Raw genomic sequence first — 18,026 nt, forward strand, 5'->3', positions numbered from 1 at the left:
AGATAGATAGAGATAGAGAGAGAGAGAAAGAGAGAGAGAGAGAGAGACTCCCTTTGCTCAATTCAACAGGTATTCACTGAGCACTTGCTTCGGGCTTTTATGGGTTACCTTTGTGACCCAATTTTAGCTTTAGTTTCAGGCAATGTCTGATCTTTGGCAACTTGTGACATCTAAATGTGGAGACAGCTTATATTCTGATACGAAGATTTAAAAATTCAGTTATAGAAGGTGGTGAATATCTTCATTAAGGAGGCCACAAAGCAGAGTTCCCTTCGTGACCTTTCTTAGTATAATGACAATAATTTCTTTAGAATGAGGTTAACATTTTCTCTTTTGGAAACAATAATAAAGATTATTCATTTATGAATAAAAAAATGAACACCTAAGTATGTACAAAATCGCCATTAGGTGCTACATACCAGTCTATCTCACAAGGTTTTGGTAAGAGTCAAATTAGATATTTATGTGACTTTACTCTAAAAAATATAAATTGCTACATATAGAAATGCTATTTTTATTACATTCCTGGATGAGTCATGAACACGTTCAATTGTTCCCAGATACAGAAGTTACAATTATCTGGGTCAATTTTCCTAAAGTTCTAATAGTAGCTACCATTTATTGAACTCTAATACCATATGTGTGCTATATACTTTACAACATTTCATTTAATCCCTACAGTAACCTTAGAAGGGGGCACTCTATATTCTAGATGATGAAACATGAGGTCAAAAAAAATCTGATTAAGGTCCCATAACTAGAAAGTAGTATTAGAAGAACTGAAATTTGAATTCAGGCCTATTTGTCTGCAAGCCTGTGAATTCATTGTATTCTATAACATGATGATGTTTTTCTTCGATTATATTAATGAAGCCACATTTATGTTATGAAACACCAAGTCGTTTCAAGACTACCAAATAGAATTACATCTTCTTCTTGACCATTCAAGAGTAGTCAGTGTTTACCCTAGAGTGAGCAGGGCTGCTGGCCCCTGCACTTCATGGCCTCATAGGATTTTTGCCTCATTTTTGACTTTCCCTTTAACTTTCACTCCTCCCTGATATCCTAGTGCTTGTAATGTGCTGTGAACTAATAAGCCAAATAACCAACCGCACTGGAAAGGTATCAAAGGCAGTGGCTCTCGAAGTTGTGTCCATAACTCACCTGGTGAGCTAGTCTACATGCAGAGACGTGGGTCCCATTCCTAGATGTCGTGACTTAGTAGTTTTGGGAAAGTGAGGCCCTATGAGTAAAGAACACATGCTTTGTGAGAAATTTATTCATTAAGAAGCATCCATTTTGGGGATTTTCATCTATGGCTTGGATAGCTGAGATTACTGGAGGTTTTATATTTATATATACACACATATAGTCACATATATGCATATATGGGGAAGAGAGAACCTGCTATTTAGAGTCTACATCATTTGAATAGCTGACTTCATTTTTTTCATTTATATTAGATGTACCACATAAAATGGTGGCAGAAGAGCCTGAAAGTACCACAACCTTGCTTTGGTCAAAATTCTAAATGTTTCTTCTTAAAGTCCAGGGCTCTACTAGTTATCTGACTTCCAACAAGTCACCTAACCAGTCTGAGCAGCAGTTGCACCCTCATTGTTACAAAGAAGACAACAGTACAGCAGGTCCTCATATAACGTCACTTTGCTCCATGTTGTTTTGTTTTAATGTTGACAGATGCCATAGGAACTTAACTCATTTATATCAATTAATCTGCAGCAAAAGTGGTTTCCTTGTATGTCATTTTGCCTCAAGTTGCAGAACCTATGGACGTTGTTACGTGAGGACTTACGGTACCTACTTCGCAGGGTGGTGGGAGCCCCACAGATGATGCACAGAAAGTTCCTGGTGCTTGTAATGTGCTGTGACCACGTTTGCAAGATGTGGTCAAATTCTTAAAATGAAATTTCAGTTATAATGGTCACAAGTTTTGTGATTTTTGTCCCTTAGTTATATATCCCAAGGTAATACAGAGACGAACCCAATGGAGCATCCTTTGGAGTGTAAGGAGAGGAAGAAAACCTGCACTCACAGCACATCCCTCTTACTTTAGTATCACATGGGCCGGAAAGCATTGATTTCTAAGTCACACTAGGGAACGCAAAGAAACCAACACTTTGCTCTTTTAATTATTAGAGACAAACCCTAAGTATTTATAATGAAGAATTATGACCCCAGGGGAAAAAACAGGCATACTAACATGAAAAAACACATTTTATTGCACTTAAGTTATAAGAAAATAAAATTTCTAAGTGAATCAAACCATAGACACAATCCCTTTAAAGGTTGTTTTCCTCCATCATGTCAGGTTGTTACATAACTAAAATTAACCAACTTGAATCTGATTGTTTTAAATCAGACTATAAATAAAACAAACAAAAAATAAACAGGAGGAGGAAAAAAAAGATCGCCTAGGATACAGTGTTAAACCACTTTCACAGTTCAGCTTGAGTTGTGGCTCTTGGAGAATGAGGCAAACCATTTGACTTTTTCATTCATCTCGTTCGTTTGCATGTGACGCCTTTACTACAAAAACGGAATCGTTTCTGCTTTGTCAGTTCCTCAGAGCAATAAAACTGTAACAGTTGTTTCCCCAAATACTGTAAAACACTAAGACTGACCAGCAACTTTATTTTACTTTTGTGTTTTATATATTTTTAAAATATCTTGTCAGTTTTATTATGTACGTTCATCCATTCACCACAGCCCTCAAAAAGAAAAGTTTCTCCACAGAACAGGCAGCAACAGCTCTGTTCCAAGGAATGTGTTTTAATTTTTGCCCAGATAAAAGAAAATAAGCTTTGCACACACTCTCAATTCTTTACTTGCAGGCAAACTTCACTCTTTATTATCTGAAACTCTCCCATTCTCAGCCTCTTAGAGGCACAGATGGTTCAAGTTTCAGTGGCAAAAAAGTCTTTTTTTTTTTCTGTAACCAAACTAGAGCAAATTTGGAATTCAGTCTGGGACTAAAACGTCACAGCAGAAAAAAAATAAAAAAAAATAATTTGCTTTTTTCTTTCTTTCATTTAGCAGCATAAATAAGTTTGGCCACTGGGAGTACAGTACAGGGGTGGGACAACAATCCCATATTTGAAGACCTACTTCTAGCACCAGCATCAAGAATTAAATCCATCTCTCAGGACTCACAGAACCCAGGACAACTTGCCACCTTTGAGCAACATATGCACTGAAGAGTGTATGTGGAAGCGACAGTGAATAGATTAACAGAGGCTAATACTGTGATTGATTGACATTGGCAATGGTTGGCAAAAAAAAAAAAAAAAAAAAAAAAAAGAAAAAAAGCTTTTCATGATAACTGTACAAAAACAATTCACAGTAATATATATTTTTAGCTTTTCCACTCCAGAAAAATGACTTTTGTTGCAGATGCTCTCTGATTAGAAAGTCAACCATACTTATTCTGATGTTATTGCAGCTCCCTTCTAAGAGCTCCTTTCTAAGGTCTCAGTGGTAAGAGAACAGACGCGCAGAATCTGTGATGATGTTTCGGCATTAACACTGCCCGGTGACCACTGGAGAAGAAAATAAAGAAAATAATTGCACCTGGTTTGATTTAGAAAGTCTCATTTTGCAAAGCTGCCCTCAGTCAAAAGTGAAGCCTTTGTATGTGATGAGACAGCGGACGCCTCTCTTGTCAGTTACGGTTTGTCATCTCTTCCTCTTTCCTTCTTAGTCTGTAGGTCTTTTCATTCTGTTGCCCCAAGCCAACATCCTGCACCACTGAGAACAGGGATTTTTTTTCTTTTTCTTTTCTTTTTTTTTCCTTTTTCTTTTTTTTTCTTTTTGCAGGGGGGAAGGGCAGGGGGTATATCGTCTACACATTTGGACAAATTCATCTTTTCTGCTTTTCACTTCATGTCCACATCAAAGTCCAGCACCAGCAGCTTGGTTTCTTCAGTTCCATTCCGACTCCCAACAGCACACACCAGCTTTGTGTTCGAGGCTCTGATCCGCCACACAACTCCCCCACTCCCCCCACTCTCCAATGTGACTAGGTTTCGAATAAATTCACCCGTTTTCAAGTCCCACAGTTTTACAGTCCCATCATCTGAGCTGGTAATTACAAAGTTCTTGTTGAACTGTAAACAGGTCACAGCACTCTGATGCTTGTTGGGACCTAGGCAAAACCAAAGGGATTTGATTACTGGTTAGAACTCATGGCTACGAGTTAGTTACCTTGTACTTTTGTAGGCTTCTACATTAGAACATACAGTACACGGAATATTTAAAATGCTGCAAATTTAGAAACTGTGCTCTGAGTATTTTAGGATCAGCAGGGATATAAGAAAATCTGGTAGGTGTTTGTAACTGAAACGTTAACGTTCAAGAGTTCTGTCTTCCAAGAAGCTTGGTTAGCTACCAGCACACATTTGTTTTCTGGCTGCAGAAATGAGAACTCTTCTTAGTGATGGCAGAGATAGCCCAGCTTCATGGACTCTGTGATGGATACGAGCCTAAGAGATCTACTGCCCTACTGCTCTGAACTGGCCAGTCAAGGGCAAAGGCTGAATGCACACTATTCCAAAACTCTGAGAAAGAGACAAAACCAATGAGTAAAAAGCTGCAATATGGCCGGCCCACTAGATGGCCTCACTGAAAAAAACAAACAAACAAAAAAACACTTTCTAAGGGCTGTGACCAATACAAAGAAGTTAATCATGATGTAAGATTACACTGTTGTGCCTCATTTAATAATGGTGGCTTTCATTTTTCTTTCTCTAGTTGAGTGGGCACTATCATTCCTTCCCGTTCTGGTTAAGCAGATGGCTGAGGGTGTAAGTTGAGACCAAAGCAATTTTCTATCAGATTAGAGAGCTCCCCACCCCCAGCAAGACAGTTCTTTAATTTTAGATTGGACTACAAGTTCAAAATGAAATGATCACTCAAATAATAAAATGAACATGTTGCTTCTGTGATACAGCCAAGGTTGGATAGAGTTGACTGTACATGCAGGAGGTGGTTAAATAATTTTATATCAACACCACAATTTACATCTTATATTAAACACACAATTTAACACACTTTCTCAAGGTAGCCTAGTTTTGTCAAGAGTGGAAATGCTCATAAGCTTATCCAAAATAAGCATTTTCAGGTTGTATGAGGTTAACTCTTTTTGTGACACAAAAGCTCCATATTTCTCTTTTGACTAACAATCTAATTTTTAACAAACACAACTAAAAGGGGGTAGCCAATACTTACCCTGCAATGTTTGTAAACACTGTCCCGTTTTGATATCCCAGATTTTAACTGTAGAGTCTGCATTCCCAGAGACAAGAATGTTGTCTTTGAGCTCCATTCCACTCGTTAATGACTGGTGTCCTGTTAACGTGTGGATGCAATTCCCTGTCTCCACATCCCACACTCGGATTGATGTGTCAAGAGATCCACTCACCACATGGATGCCATCAAACTACAACAGACACAGTGTATTAGACCAGACGTGTGGATATTCTTGATATTATTTATTGACCTTAATCTTAATGGGGAGGAGATGAGGCCAAGGAGAACAAGTAATGCCAAGGACAAATGAGGTACTAGGATAAACTGTATGTAATCAAGCAACTCTACAGTGCACGTTCTCAGAAGCTCTCATCCGAAAGATGCAGAAACAATTAAAAAGAAAACACAACACCTAAAATGAACACATTACTTCCAGATCATCTGGCTACATACAGTAGCCACATACTATGGACAATTTAACAAGGACTACCATTCAAGCTTTATTTCCCTATAGGAAGTTAAAGTACTGATATAGCTTGTGATAAAGGGTGTGCCTATCAACATCTATGGCATGAAAAGGGCTACAGATAACTTTCATGATGTTTGAAAGATACCATAGTTCCACTAAAAATTGTATGTAAAATAAAAATTTCATTTACAATAACCTAAATGCTAATTAGAAAATGTGCCAATAGATAGTTAAATCTGGGATTAGAAGAGATGGCACTTTTATAATAAAAGCAAGCTACACAGCACTTTTTCTGCTTCCCAGTTATACCCAAAGTCACTAAGTTATTTATTAATTCCCAGATCTATAATAATGTTGCTACCTCTTTTCTAAATCTAATGGTTTATTTAAATAAGACTATTATATTCATTAAGGTTCTGAGTATATCACAAAACATAAAAACAGTTGCAGCCAATTCTCCCTCCTCCAAATTAATAACCTTTTCTAAGCTAACAAACATCTTTATTATCTGTTGATATCTCGTGGCATGGTTAGTATTCCATCAATTAAGAAACAAATACCCCCAAAACAGGTCTGTCAGCACTGGGACTATGTACTAATTTGCTGATCACTAATGGACAATAACTGTTAAATGAACTATATAAGTAATTGGAATTTTTTTTTTAATGAAATGCTGTCTTTCAGAAAATAAAATAAGACCCATTTTCTAAACTTGCTATTAATTTATTTATCTAAAAATATGGCAATCTATCCAAGGACATCAGGTTCAAATGTACACAAAAAAACTAGTCAAATTTATTTCTTTATGACTGAGAATCAGCCCCGCGAAAGTAGAGTTATATGCAGGAAGGCTCCACTTTTCCTCTGAATGGGGATGGAATCACAATTACATGGTCCATCAACCTTCAGCTATCAAGGAAAAGGGGCAGCTTTTGGCCAAATTAATCCTCTGCTAAGGAGTTTATTAAAATCTGGGTTATTCTCCTATGAGACTATCTACCCATTAATTAATATAGCAAAAAGCTTAGGGCTCCAAAATCCCAGGTTCCAAGACAAATATTTATATTTTAGAGGGGAAATGGATCACAGAAAAACTAAAACAAATCATATAAATAATTTCAAGATTTATGTTTTTTTCGTGCTAATTTTAAAGTATATGTAAACAACAGGTAATCTGATTAGTCTTTTTTGGACTGCATTTGATCAACAATTTGACAGTGGTTATCTGAGTAAAACTATCTTGTGATTCACCAGTAGAGCATCTAAGGGGTAGGGGAGATATGATCTCTTACCTGTAATGAATAGACTCTATTAGTATGCCCCTGCAACGTGTGTAGACAGGTCTCAGTCTCTGGATCCCACACCTTCACCATAAAATCATATGCTCCACTAACAACCCTCCTGCCATCATATTGAACACAGCGAACCGCTGCTACGTGACCCATCAATACATGTAAACACTGGCCTGTCTCAATATCCCAAACCCTAAGAGTGGCATCTCGAGAACCGCTAACAACTCTGTAGGAAGGAAAACAGAAAAAAAAAGTATTACAATGTTTAATAATATGAAAAAGCATTATATATAAAGTCAGCGATTATTAAACCTTTTCTTTCTTTTGTTAAGTAGGAACATCTATTTAAAAAAAACAAAACTCCTATGTAAAAACCCTGATATATAAACATATGAAAGTTGAGTTACTCTGATTGGGATGGGAAGTTGAGGAGCCTAGACTTGGCCTGTTTGGTTCCCCACCTGTGAGAGATCGAGAAGCTCCTTGGAGTTCTGTGGAACAGTCTGAAAACTACTGTACTGTATTTTAAAAGATATGTGCTTTACAACCTACATACTGGTAAAATGAGCCAGTTTTAGACATGTTCTCAAAGGCTGCATATGCTTATAAGTATTCAACAGCTATATAAGGCATTATGATATACAGATTTTAGAACACACATATGTTGAGGCAACATAAATTCCTTCAAAATTTGGCCCAACATTATTGAAATTACACTCTTCTGAAGACCAGAGTGATACAAATACTGCAACCATCTCTGGATTACAAAGGAGAGCTGAAAACACAAGGCATCTTTATGTCATTCCTAAGAGATAATGAAAGGCCATAGTTTCCACATTTGGAAGAGTAGAAAGTGGAATCATTGAGAGATTTAAGTCAGAACTAATGGAAACTGAAAGGCAAGGTCTCTTCATACCAATTCCCCAAATTTAATAGTAGAGTACACTGTTCAAAGTAGACTCAAATTACAATAGAAAAGATACTTTTTCTTCACATATTACCAATCTAGTATGAAATGTGCTTAATGCCATGGTTCTTTTTTTTAAAAATATATTTTATTGATTTTTTACAGAGAGGAAGGGAGAGGGATAGAGAGTTAGAAACATCGATCAGCTGCCTCCTGCACACCCCCTACCGGGGATGTGCCCGAAACCAAGGTACATGCCCTTGACCAGAATCGAACCCGGGACCCTTCAGTCTGCAGGCCGACGCTCTATCCACTAAGCCAAACCGGTTAGGGCTGCTATGGTTCTTAATAAAGAAGATGCTTTGGGCAGAGTTAAAGGTAAAGACTGGAATAGAGTCACTAGAAGGACCTTTCATAAACACCTGTTCTGACAAATGGAGTAGAAATCACATTTGTTTAATGGGGGTACCATGAAGATATGCCAATAGAAGACAGAAAGGACTTGAAATAGGAGGGCTTTGTAGGAGATAAACCAACAGCAAAGGCACTGAGGGAAAAAAAGGAAGCAGTCTGATTTGCTGAAACCATTTTGAAAACTGGATTGAGGATTATGTCCTTAATTTGGTAGACAACAGGGGACCAGGTCTGAAAGCTGTGTCAATAGTTCAGGTGATAGGTAATGAGAGAATTAATTAAAAACCGAAGGCCTCAGCTTTTGCCTAGATATAGGGAATATGATGGTGTGGGGGTAGGATGGGTACATAATTAAAAAGACTTGGAGTCTTGAAGCTTGAATAGCTGAATCTGTCCCGCTAGCAGAAATATAAGAGAAAAAAGAAAAAAGAAAAAATGATTTTTTAAAGATGATGAGTCATCAAAGATGAGTCATCAATAGAGATGTTATTCAAGATTAGAGAGTAGAAAGTTTCAAGGAGGAAGCCAACAACACTAATAAATGAAGAAGGAAATGTAAAGATAACCCTCCAATTGTAAGCCAATACACTACTGCTTTCTTAGTACAGAAACATCCAAAATCTAATCGTTGAAGTCTAATTTAAGAGCACATTATCGCTACCTCTTTATTAAACAGTTTAAGTATTACATAACTTGAACTCTACACAAAAGGCTCCAAATTCACAAGTGACAGAAGAGAATTCCCAACCACAATGGACTTTTCCCTTACCTTTTTTCATGGAGATGCATACAACGGACAGTGGAAGTATGCCCGTATAAGGTGTGTATACATTCTCCAGTCTCAGCATTCCACACTTTGAGAGTCCGATCTGTGGATCCACTAATGATGATATTGTCTCTCATCTGTGATGACCACACTCCACCCGTGTGTCCCACTAATGTCCTCAGACACTGGAAAAACACTTAAGCTGATTACTTTCAGGTAGAAAGAAAAATGATTTAAGTAACATTTCAGTAGCTCATTAAAATTTGGAGTAAAGTTATATTATCTCAATTGGATTATTTGGCATATCAGAAAGTTTTTCACATCAATCTAACATGACCCCATTGCTATTTATTGCTTTGTTTACTCAGTAGCACTACATATTATACACGTACACACAACTGAGGAACAAGTATATAGAAAGTAAACAGTTATCATTAGAGCATGAAAGCTCCAGCCTGGCCTCTTTGATGAAATAATACTAAAATTGCAACTTGGTTTTGTTCATGGGGGTGGATTCAATGAAAGAATGCCGATGGTGTTGGGTGTGGCTACATACCACATTCCATCTCAATCTGCCACAAGGCAGTAGTTAGGAGCCAGGTAAGGTACTTCTAGACAAGTAAAGACAGACATTAAAGCCCTGAAGTCAATCCAAAACTAACATTAAACTATGGAAATATGAAGCTACTTTAAAAAAATTTAACAACTAACTTGGAATATTTAGAAGACTCTTGCCCAAGAAATAACATGTGATAAGACATTTTAAAAGACAGATTTTTGTCCCCACGCTTTCTTCCATTATTTTTAGGTGGTCAGCTCATGAAAATATTCTCCATTGGACAGATAAATATAAGTACTCACTGGAGAACCATTAAAATACAATATTTTTTAAGTGAAATTGATTGCTTGGACTGCTTTTTCTTCAAACTCCTATTTAATACCTAGTCTTGCTTACCTTCCACCTCACAGGGTTTAAGATAAGTCTAAATTAACATGATTTATGTAACTGCTAAACTGTAAGTAGGTTAGCAACAAAGCAGTTGACACAAGGAAAAACAAATATCCCTTAATCATAGTTTTGAAAAAGATTAAAAAGGAAAAAGATATAATTTAGATAGTTAAAAAGGTGGGAAAAAATAAGACAAGAAAACGATAAAGCACATCCATAAAATCTTAATAGGTATATCACAGAGACAAACTATTTAAATAAAGAAGACACTAACAACATTCCTATCATGAGAAACATCATCTTCACACCAGGGGAGAAGCTAAATTAGAAGGTCTGATATTTGCTATCAAAATAAGCTAGAGACAAAAATGAGTTCTTGTTTTCCTTTCACCGGCTGATCTTTGCAAAGATATACACAAAACAATGACTTTGTGAAGTGCAGAGAGAAGTAAACTTACTTTGCCTGTGACTGCTGACCAAACTTTTAAAGTGTTGTCATCAGAACCACTAACTATTCGGTTACCACAAAACTGTAAGCATGTAATCACATGATCATCATGTCCTTTCAGCACCTACGAGGTAGATGTACAAGTTAGAAATGTTACCAAATTATGTCTTTTAAAATACTGGGGAAAAGAAAAAATGAAGCCATAAATAGGAACAGTAATCTGTAGTGTATTTCTAGAATTAAAGTTTACATGAAATATGAAGCATCATCATCCCTCATTGATGAATCAAGTATTAAACATTTTATTGTTTCCATATCCTATTATTTATACTTGAGACATCCACTGTTATAATTTTACTGGGTCAAGATCTCATAAAAATGGTTCAAACACAAATGTATTTTATAGTCATCTATTTTATCTGTTCAAACCAAAAGGATATGCATCTAAGTTTTACAATTTGACACACAAAAACAAAAGCACCTATTAACTAAGAAGACAAGAACAATAATCATCAACTTTTTAACTTAAAACAAAAAAAGCCCGTCATAATGTATGCATAGGAATAGAACAGTATCTCCCCAAATTGTTTTTTTCCAGTTATAAAACTCTATCTAAGAATTTTAAGCATTTTTGCTATTCTTTATATACTTGAAATGTTATAAGATAAAAAGTCAGAATAGTTAAATTTAAAAAATAAAACACACAAAAGCCACCAAACCAAAACATGGGCACTCCTCAAAAATCATATTCAGACTATATGGTCAGAGAGGGAGCAAATTCTTAGGTAGAATGTATATGGCACAAAATTCAACAGGATATTCAGAAAATTTTTCATTTACATAAGAACCAAATACCAATCAACTCATCTTTTATTCAAGACAATGAGTTGTCAGACTAGAGAGATTCACAATAGAAGGATATTGTCAGTTATGCTTACAGTTATTTTAAAATATATTGTTTTCTTTGTTTCTGGAAATAGGTGTCAAGTTATAAAACACAGTAGGTACTAACACTGATTAATGGATTTTGTTACACTGTGCACGAACGAGTTCAGTTACCTTAGGAGATTTGAGTTCTCCTCGCCTCCAGTTAGTATCAATTCTATGCTGCCTGATGTACGCGCTTTTCCATGGACTGTGTATGAAACCTGGTTTTATTACTTTTCTTCTCTTGATGTGCAATGGTTCATCAATACCTAGTTTTAAAGAGTTAAAGAGTATCATTGCCTTCACCAATAATAAATATTACACATTTTATAATGTACCTCATTCTCCCCTATGCTGAGAACCACCGAAATGCAGGCACTGTCTAATTTCTAACACTGTTTTACAAAACAAAATAATGTAAAGTTTATCTTTTGTATGGTGCTCTTTTTATATTACCAATTTCATTTCTTTCTCAAAATGATTCTATGAAATGTTGGTGAGGAAGTGCAGAAATTGGAACCTTTATGCAATGCTTGTGGGAATATAAAATGGTGTGGCTGCTATGGAAAATAGTATGGTGGTTCCTCAAAAACACTAAACATAGAATGACCATATGACACAGCAATTCCCCTTCTGGATATACACCCAAAAGAAGTGGAAACGGATTTGAACAGATATTTGTACACCCATGTTCATAACAGCATTATTCCTAATAGCCAAAAAGGAGAAGCAACCCAAGTGTACACTGATGGATAAATGAATAAAGAAAATGTGCTGTGTACACACACACACACACACACACACACACACACACACACACACACACAATGGGGTATTATTCAATCTTAAAAAAATTCTAACATGCTACCACATGGATGAACTTGAAGACATTATGCTAAGTGAAATAAGCCAGTCACAAAAAGACAAATGCCATATGGCTGTATTTATACAAGGTACCTAGTGAAATCAAATTAACAGAGACAGCAAGTAGAATGGTGGCTGCCAGGGCTGCAGGGAGGAGGAACAGGGAGTTATTGTTATACTAGAGGCCCGATGCACGAAATTCGTGCAGGAGGAGGCCTTCCTTCCCCTGGCTGTTGGCACTGGCTTCCCTCCGGCTGCTGGCAGGCAACCAGGACCCAGGCTTCCCTCGCAGCCTCAGCTTCATCTGGAAGGTTGTCTGGAAGGACGTCTGGTCTAATTAGCATATTATACTTTTATTATTATAGATGGGTATGGAGTTTCAGCTGGGGAAGATAGAAAAGTTCTGAAGATGGATGTTGGTAATGGTTGTTCAAAGTGAATGCACTTAATGCCATTGAATTGTACACTTAAAAATGGTTAAAATTTTATGCAAATGTTAACAATTTTTTAAATTATTTATTGAGTTGAGAGAGAAAAACACCGATTTGTTGTTCCACTTATTTATACATTCATCAGTTGCTTCTTGTATGTTCCCTGACCAGAGATGGAACCCAAAACCTTAGTGTATTGGGACGATGCTCTAACCAATTAAGCTACCCAACCAGGGTGTCATTTTTTTTTTTTTTTGGTCATTAAAATAATGATTCTATGAGAGAAGGAAAGTGAGAGATGATTAATCCCACTTTATGTATATAGACACCTGAGAAGAGATGAATCCAAGGCACTGACAGGGCAAAGGCAGGACTGAAAACCAAGGACCCTGGATCTTCACCTCCAAGCTTCCCTAACCATCAGTGCTCCCCATTCCACTATAACCTCCAAGAAGGGGAGAAGAGCTTATGGAGTATCTGTCTCATGCTCTAAGATTCTTTCTCAAAAATGTTGCTTGTCAGAGGTAAATATTTTTACATATTTGTCAAAAATATTATTTTTCTAGAAGACTGCTGGAAAAAAAGGTTCTTTCTTTAATTAATATGGATGATACCTACTTCTCTACTAAGAAAGAAGTTCCTTTTTAACAGGTTTCAATATTATAAGCTCCACGGTGGGAGGAAAATGGGAGTTTATTACTATATCCCCAACATTTAAGAATGCCCAATTCATAAGAGGTGGCCAAAAAATATTTGTGGAGGAACAAAGAGAATATGGAATATTTGAGTATTTAATTGCTAATATATCTTTGGATTTCCTTTAAGTCATCTCCATCTTGACTTCTTCATTGTTTATTAATTCTCCCAGAGATTGAGACGCATATCAGATACACTTGCTATGAGCTAAACTGTTCTTTAAAGGGATTAGCTGCAAGATTTGGCTCACTTGAACGTGTGGAATAACCTGTGGATTTTATGTAATTTAGGTGCATGCAGATGAGTACTCATTTCTGATTCTCTGATAGGCTGCCAAAAGTTCTCTTTTTCCATTTACCCACCGCGTTATTCTACTTGCACATAAAACTTGTGTTTTTCTATTTGTTTTCAGAATCACTTTGTTTTTTCAGAGTTCGAACATTTTCCCTATGGGAACCTTACCCTCTTCTTTGCATTTCTCTCTCCAGAGAAGGTTGTCTTCAGCCAAAATTCTCCAGTAGCGACATGTCTGAGCCGCTTGTAGCAGGTCTTTGGGTTCCAGGAATGAAAGCACATAAAGTGCCAGCTATGGAAAGAAAAAGCATAGTATATCCATATTTTTACATATATAAAAATAATATGTATTCTCTATGGGGAAAGCACTTATCGATAAATGTAATACAACTCTACATTCTAATTTCTAAAATTATGAAAGGCAGTATCTTCTAATATTATATCTTAACAAATATATACAAGATTTAAAAAACCCACTCAATTGGCTCTTATGAACTTCACTCCATTAACTCCTCATCTCTTCAAGGAATAATTATTAAACCTCCAGCCTCTGCTCTTGCCTTTGCTGAGTCTCGCAACTCAAGAATTTTATCTACCACCTACCTACCTATTTTACTTTTATTAATTATTTAAATTTTGTCTTCTCTCTCTCCCCAGTACAATGTAAATTCATCCAAGACAGGATACAAGGTAAGAAATAAAATTTCTTTATATTCTGCATGGTATGATTTTAGATCACTTCTGATAGATACAGTTAATAGTTCTTTATCACATCAAAGTGTTTATTAGCACAATGATGAACTTTTCACACATTTCTACCCTTTACTATAAGTGACAAAAGGGGACAATTACCAAACTTCTCCATAGACATACAAAAGTAATTGGGTGCTAATTACTTGACATTGCTTAAGGGGATTTTCTTGATGGGCCAGCTCTTTCTTGATTTAAAAATTTTATTTCCAATACTTGCAAATCATCAATTTTTTTTTCATTGTGTAAAGTCATTTAAAATAAATAAAGGAAATGGAAAAAGAAAAAAGGGGGGGGGAATAAAAGCTTCTGAGTATGCTTATTCAATTAGCCACACAAATCACACAGAAACTAAATTATGATAGTAGGACAAAAATGACCTAAACAGAGCAATAAAAAAATAAATAAACGGAGCAATAAAATTTAGTTTTCATATAAATTAAATTACAAGGATTAAAACAAACTACCATTTAAAGGGCCAAAGGCCACATAATGGAGTAAAAGTACAATTTGAATTATTTTTAAATGCTAGATAAAAATTACATGATATAAATTAAGCTTTCCCAATGACTTTGTATGTATGGAGTTCATCATTAATCACAAACTTATTGAGTGCATTCTACATAAAGAGTACTTCAACTAGTCAGTATTCAATTTACTACTAATATTGACAAATGACAGTAGAAAACTTTGTGGAATAATTATTTTTGGTCTGTCAGAAAAGATATTCCAGTACCATAAATAGAAACGGAATTATTTAAAATAAGGCATAACTATATTCAACAGAGTATGTACATCTCAACAATGTAGTTTTTTAATGAATACTTCATAAGCCACTTAATTTTGAAATTATCAATCAAAGCCTAGGCAACTTTGCTTAGAGTCAGCATAACAGTAATGTGATACCACATTATTAATTTTCCATGTATTACTGATATTAACACAGAAATTATTAGGAACAAAATTATATTTGTGTAAAAGATAGTATTTTATGCCCAAGATTTTTAGAATGGTCATATGAAAAGGTCTATTCTTCGCTTTAGTTATCTAACTGAAGTAGAAATCAGGTAATTTAATGAAATATTCAATTTTAAAGGCTAGGAAACAAATCCAGAGCAGCTCAGATTTCAAAGGTATATCCCAGAGATTTTCAATGGGTGTGCTATGCCAGACACCTGGTGTGCCACAAGAATTTTTGAAACATGCAATACCTGACTAGTTAGGGGCACTGACCTCTTTTCCCTTACATTGTCAAATAAAAAAAATGATAACAGCTAATACAACAATAGCGATCTGATTTGAATGAATCAAAATTATGCCTATTTTTTGGTCAGATCAGCAAAAAATACATATTTTTTTTGTTGTGCTACAAAATTTTAGTAAGCAGTTTATGAGTACCATGAGATGAAAAAGTTTGAAAATCACTGGTATATCCCAAAGTCAACGGGTAAAAGTTCCTTTGTTACTAGTGACTAAGAGGTCATTTAGGCCTATGTGTGCATGTTATTACAGATAAATGTAAAGAAACATTTATGTACTAAAGAAAGCTGAAGTGCTAACTCCATAGGTAATGGGCACACTTTAAAATAGCAAAGGAACTCAACCATGAACTTCAATGTAGTAAATGTTTGTCTATTTACATGTAGCCAGTTCCATGAAAGCATCTAGGTATTACAGAAAATGCACACAGCAAAATGAGGAAATATGCATGAAAAAAATCAGAAGCAGGAAAAATATAAATTAGAAAAGAAGGTTTAAGTCAGGGAAAAAGTAGAACACAAATACGCTGGCAACAATATTTTATATGGTCTTTAAATTAAATTGCGAAGCAAAAAGAGAACAGCAATTACTTACACAATTCTTAGTGTGGGTTATGGGGAAGTATACCAGTTCCTCAAAGCAAGCAAAGATTTGTCAGGTGGGGTTCCTTATAGGGGACAGAGAATGGGCATGGTCTAGCTAATGCAGTTTTCTATTCGTTTGTCTTAAAGGTAAAATCTAGATCAGTTATTCTTCCTAAGGACCACTTCTACCAGATAGATGCTCTTAAATTTATAGTCTATTTCAGGTAATTAACTTCTCCTTGCCCAAACTTTTAATTTCAATGAGAGTTGCTTTTTTTGTTTTTCTCTATAAACTATATAAAAGATCACCATATTATACTTAAAAGTAGCTAATACCTTGCCAGAATTGCTATATTTCAGTGGATTAAATTAGTGAAAGAATAAAGAAAATAGTGGCTGATCCTATGTTAAGAATTTAGGTTTGTTCTAAATCATCTACTATATCACAATACTTTTCTTAGTATTTATTTTCAAAATAAGGATAATGCTGTTTATCATAAACCTCTTGAGTGAGACTAGTGGGATTTTTGGCAAGGTTTTTGAGATTAATAAGCAAATGTTGGTAAAGAGCTTTGAGATCTGTTGAAATAAATTATAAGAAAATTATTATATGTCCATTTCCTTACATGAAGGGAATGTTTAAATAATGATAGTACTTAGTCTCTGATAAAATAATATTCATTTCCTTAGACATATACCATTACTAGAGGCCCAGTGCACCAATTCATGCACAGGTAGGGTCTGGCCGGGCCACCCCAATTGGGCCGATCAGGCTGGGTTGGCCAGGGGGAGGGGCCACGGGCGGTTAGCCAGCTGGCCCCGCTGGCCCCGCCCCTTGGTCAAACTCCAGGTTGAGGGGACAATTTGCATATTAGGCTTTTATTATATAGGATTTCTCCACATATAACATAAAACATTTTTCAAAATAGAACATTTTTTCTAGTAGTTGTAAAAAAAAGGGGGGGGGACCATAGATGCTATTCTAAGTCTGGGCTCACTCTTATTCTCCAACCTAGCCTCACTTCTTTTTCCTCAGGCAATCTTAAAAAGAATACTAATCCAAAAAGTTTTATTTGTGCTTAATTCTTAGACTCTTAAAAATACGTTAATATTGTTATTTAAAAGCACAGTTTTGTGTGTTAAAAAGTAGAAATACAAATAAAGATAAAACAAAACAAAAACTCACCATTCTCAGAGATAAGGGGACAAACTAGACCAAGAGAAAGTCTGTCTTTCAACAAAAAATACTACCTTCTAAAATAAAATAAAAATCAAGGGAACTATGACATGTATATCAAAGGTAAATAAATTCACTTTCAGTCAAATACTTATAAAAAAAGCGTTTCTTATTATTAATATCCTTCTAGAGGCAAAAAGAGCTTATATCACTTTCATAAGCCAAATCTATTCAAAGAATTCTGTTTTAGAATAAAGCAGAAATAATAAAAGTTTTTTTTCTGGGAGAATGTCATTTTTAAAAAATCACTCCAAGAAGAAACATTTCAAGAATGAGGTGTTTTCCCTACTTTGCTTTTTCCTGAAATTATGCTTAGTTTCGTACATTAAATACAATGAAATTATTTCATTCATATATAATATGAAATTATTATTGGGACTATCTTAAATGCCTTTGAGATATTTTCAGAATGGTTATCTGAAAAAAAAACACATCATTCTGCTTCTCTTCAAACTTGAAGTTTAAGGATCATT

At 35.4% G+C, this 18,026-nt stretch overlaps 1 protein-coding gene across 12 annotated transcripts in view; it reads right to left on the minus strand.

Moving 5' to 3' along the window:
• The window catches only part of FBXW7 (F-box and WD repeat domain containing 7), a 146,740-nt gene that overhangs the window by 8,570 nt on the left and 120,144 nt on the right, over nt 1-18,026 (minus strand). For 10 of the 12 annotated variants that reach the window (XM_023755116.1, XM_023755097.1, XM_023755091.1 and 7 more), the window contains 7 exons: nt 13,891-14,014; nt 11,570-11,706; nt 10,521-10,634; nt 9,117-9,298; nt 7,027-7,252; nt 5,245-5,455; nt 2,218-4,162 (listed from right to left, as the gene is read on the minus strand). In XM_023755116.1, the coding sequence (XP_023610884.1) occupies nt 3,894-4,162; nt 5,245-5,455; nt 7,027-7,252; nt 9,117-9,298; nt 10,521-10,634; nt 11,570-11,706; nt 13,891-14,014 (1,263 nt within the window). In that variant the 3' untranslated portion in view covers nt 2,218-3,893. The other 2 variants (XM_023755128.1, XR_002829676.1) reach the window with 2 other exon arrangements.

Source organism: Myotis lucifugus, unplaced genomic scaffold, assembly GCF_000147115.1.
Source record: "Myotis lucifugus unplaced genomic scaffold, Myoluc2.0 scaffold_1, whole genome shotgun sequence".
NCBI classification, from domain to species: Eukaryota; Metazoa; Chordata; class Mammalia; order Chiroptera; family Vespertilionidae; genus Myotis; species Myotis lucifugus.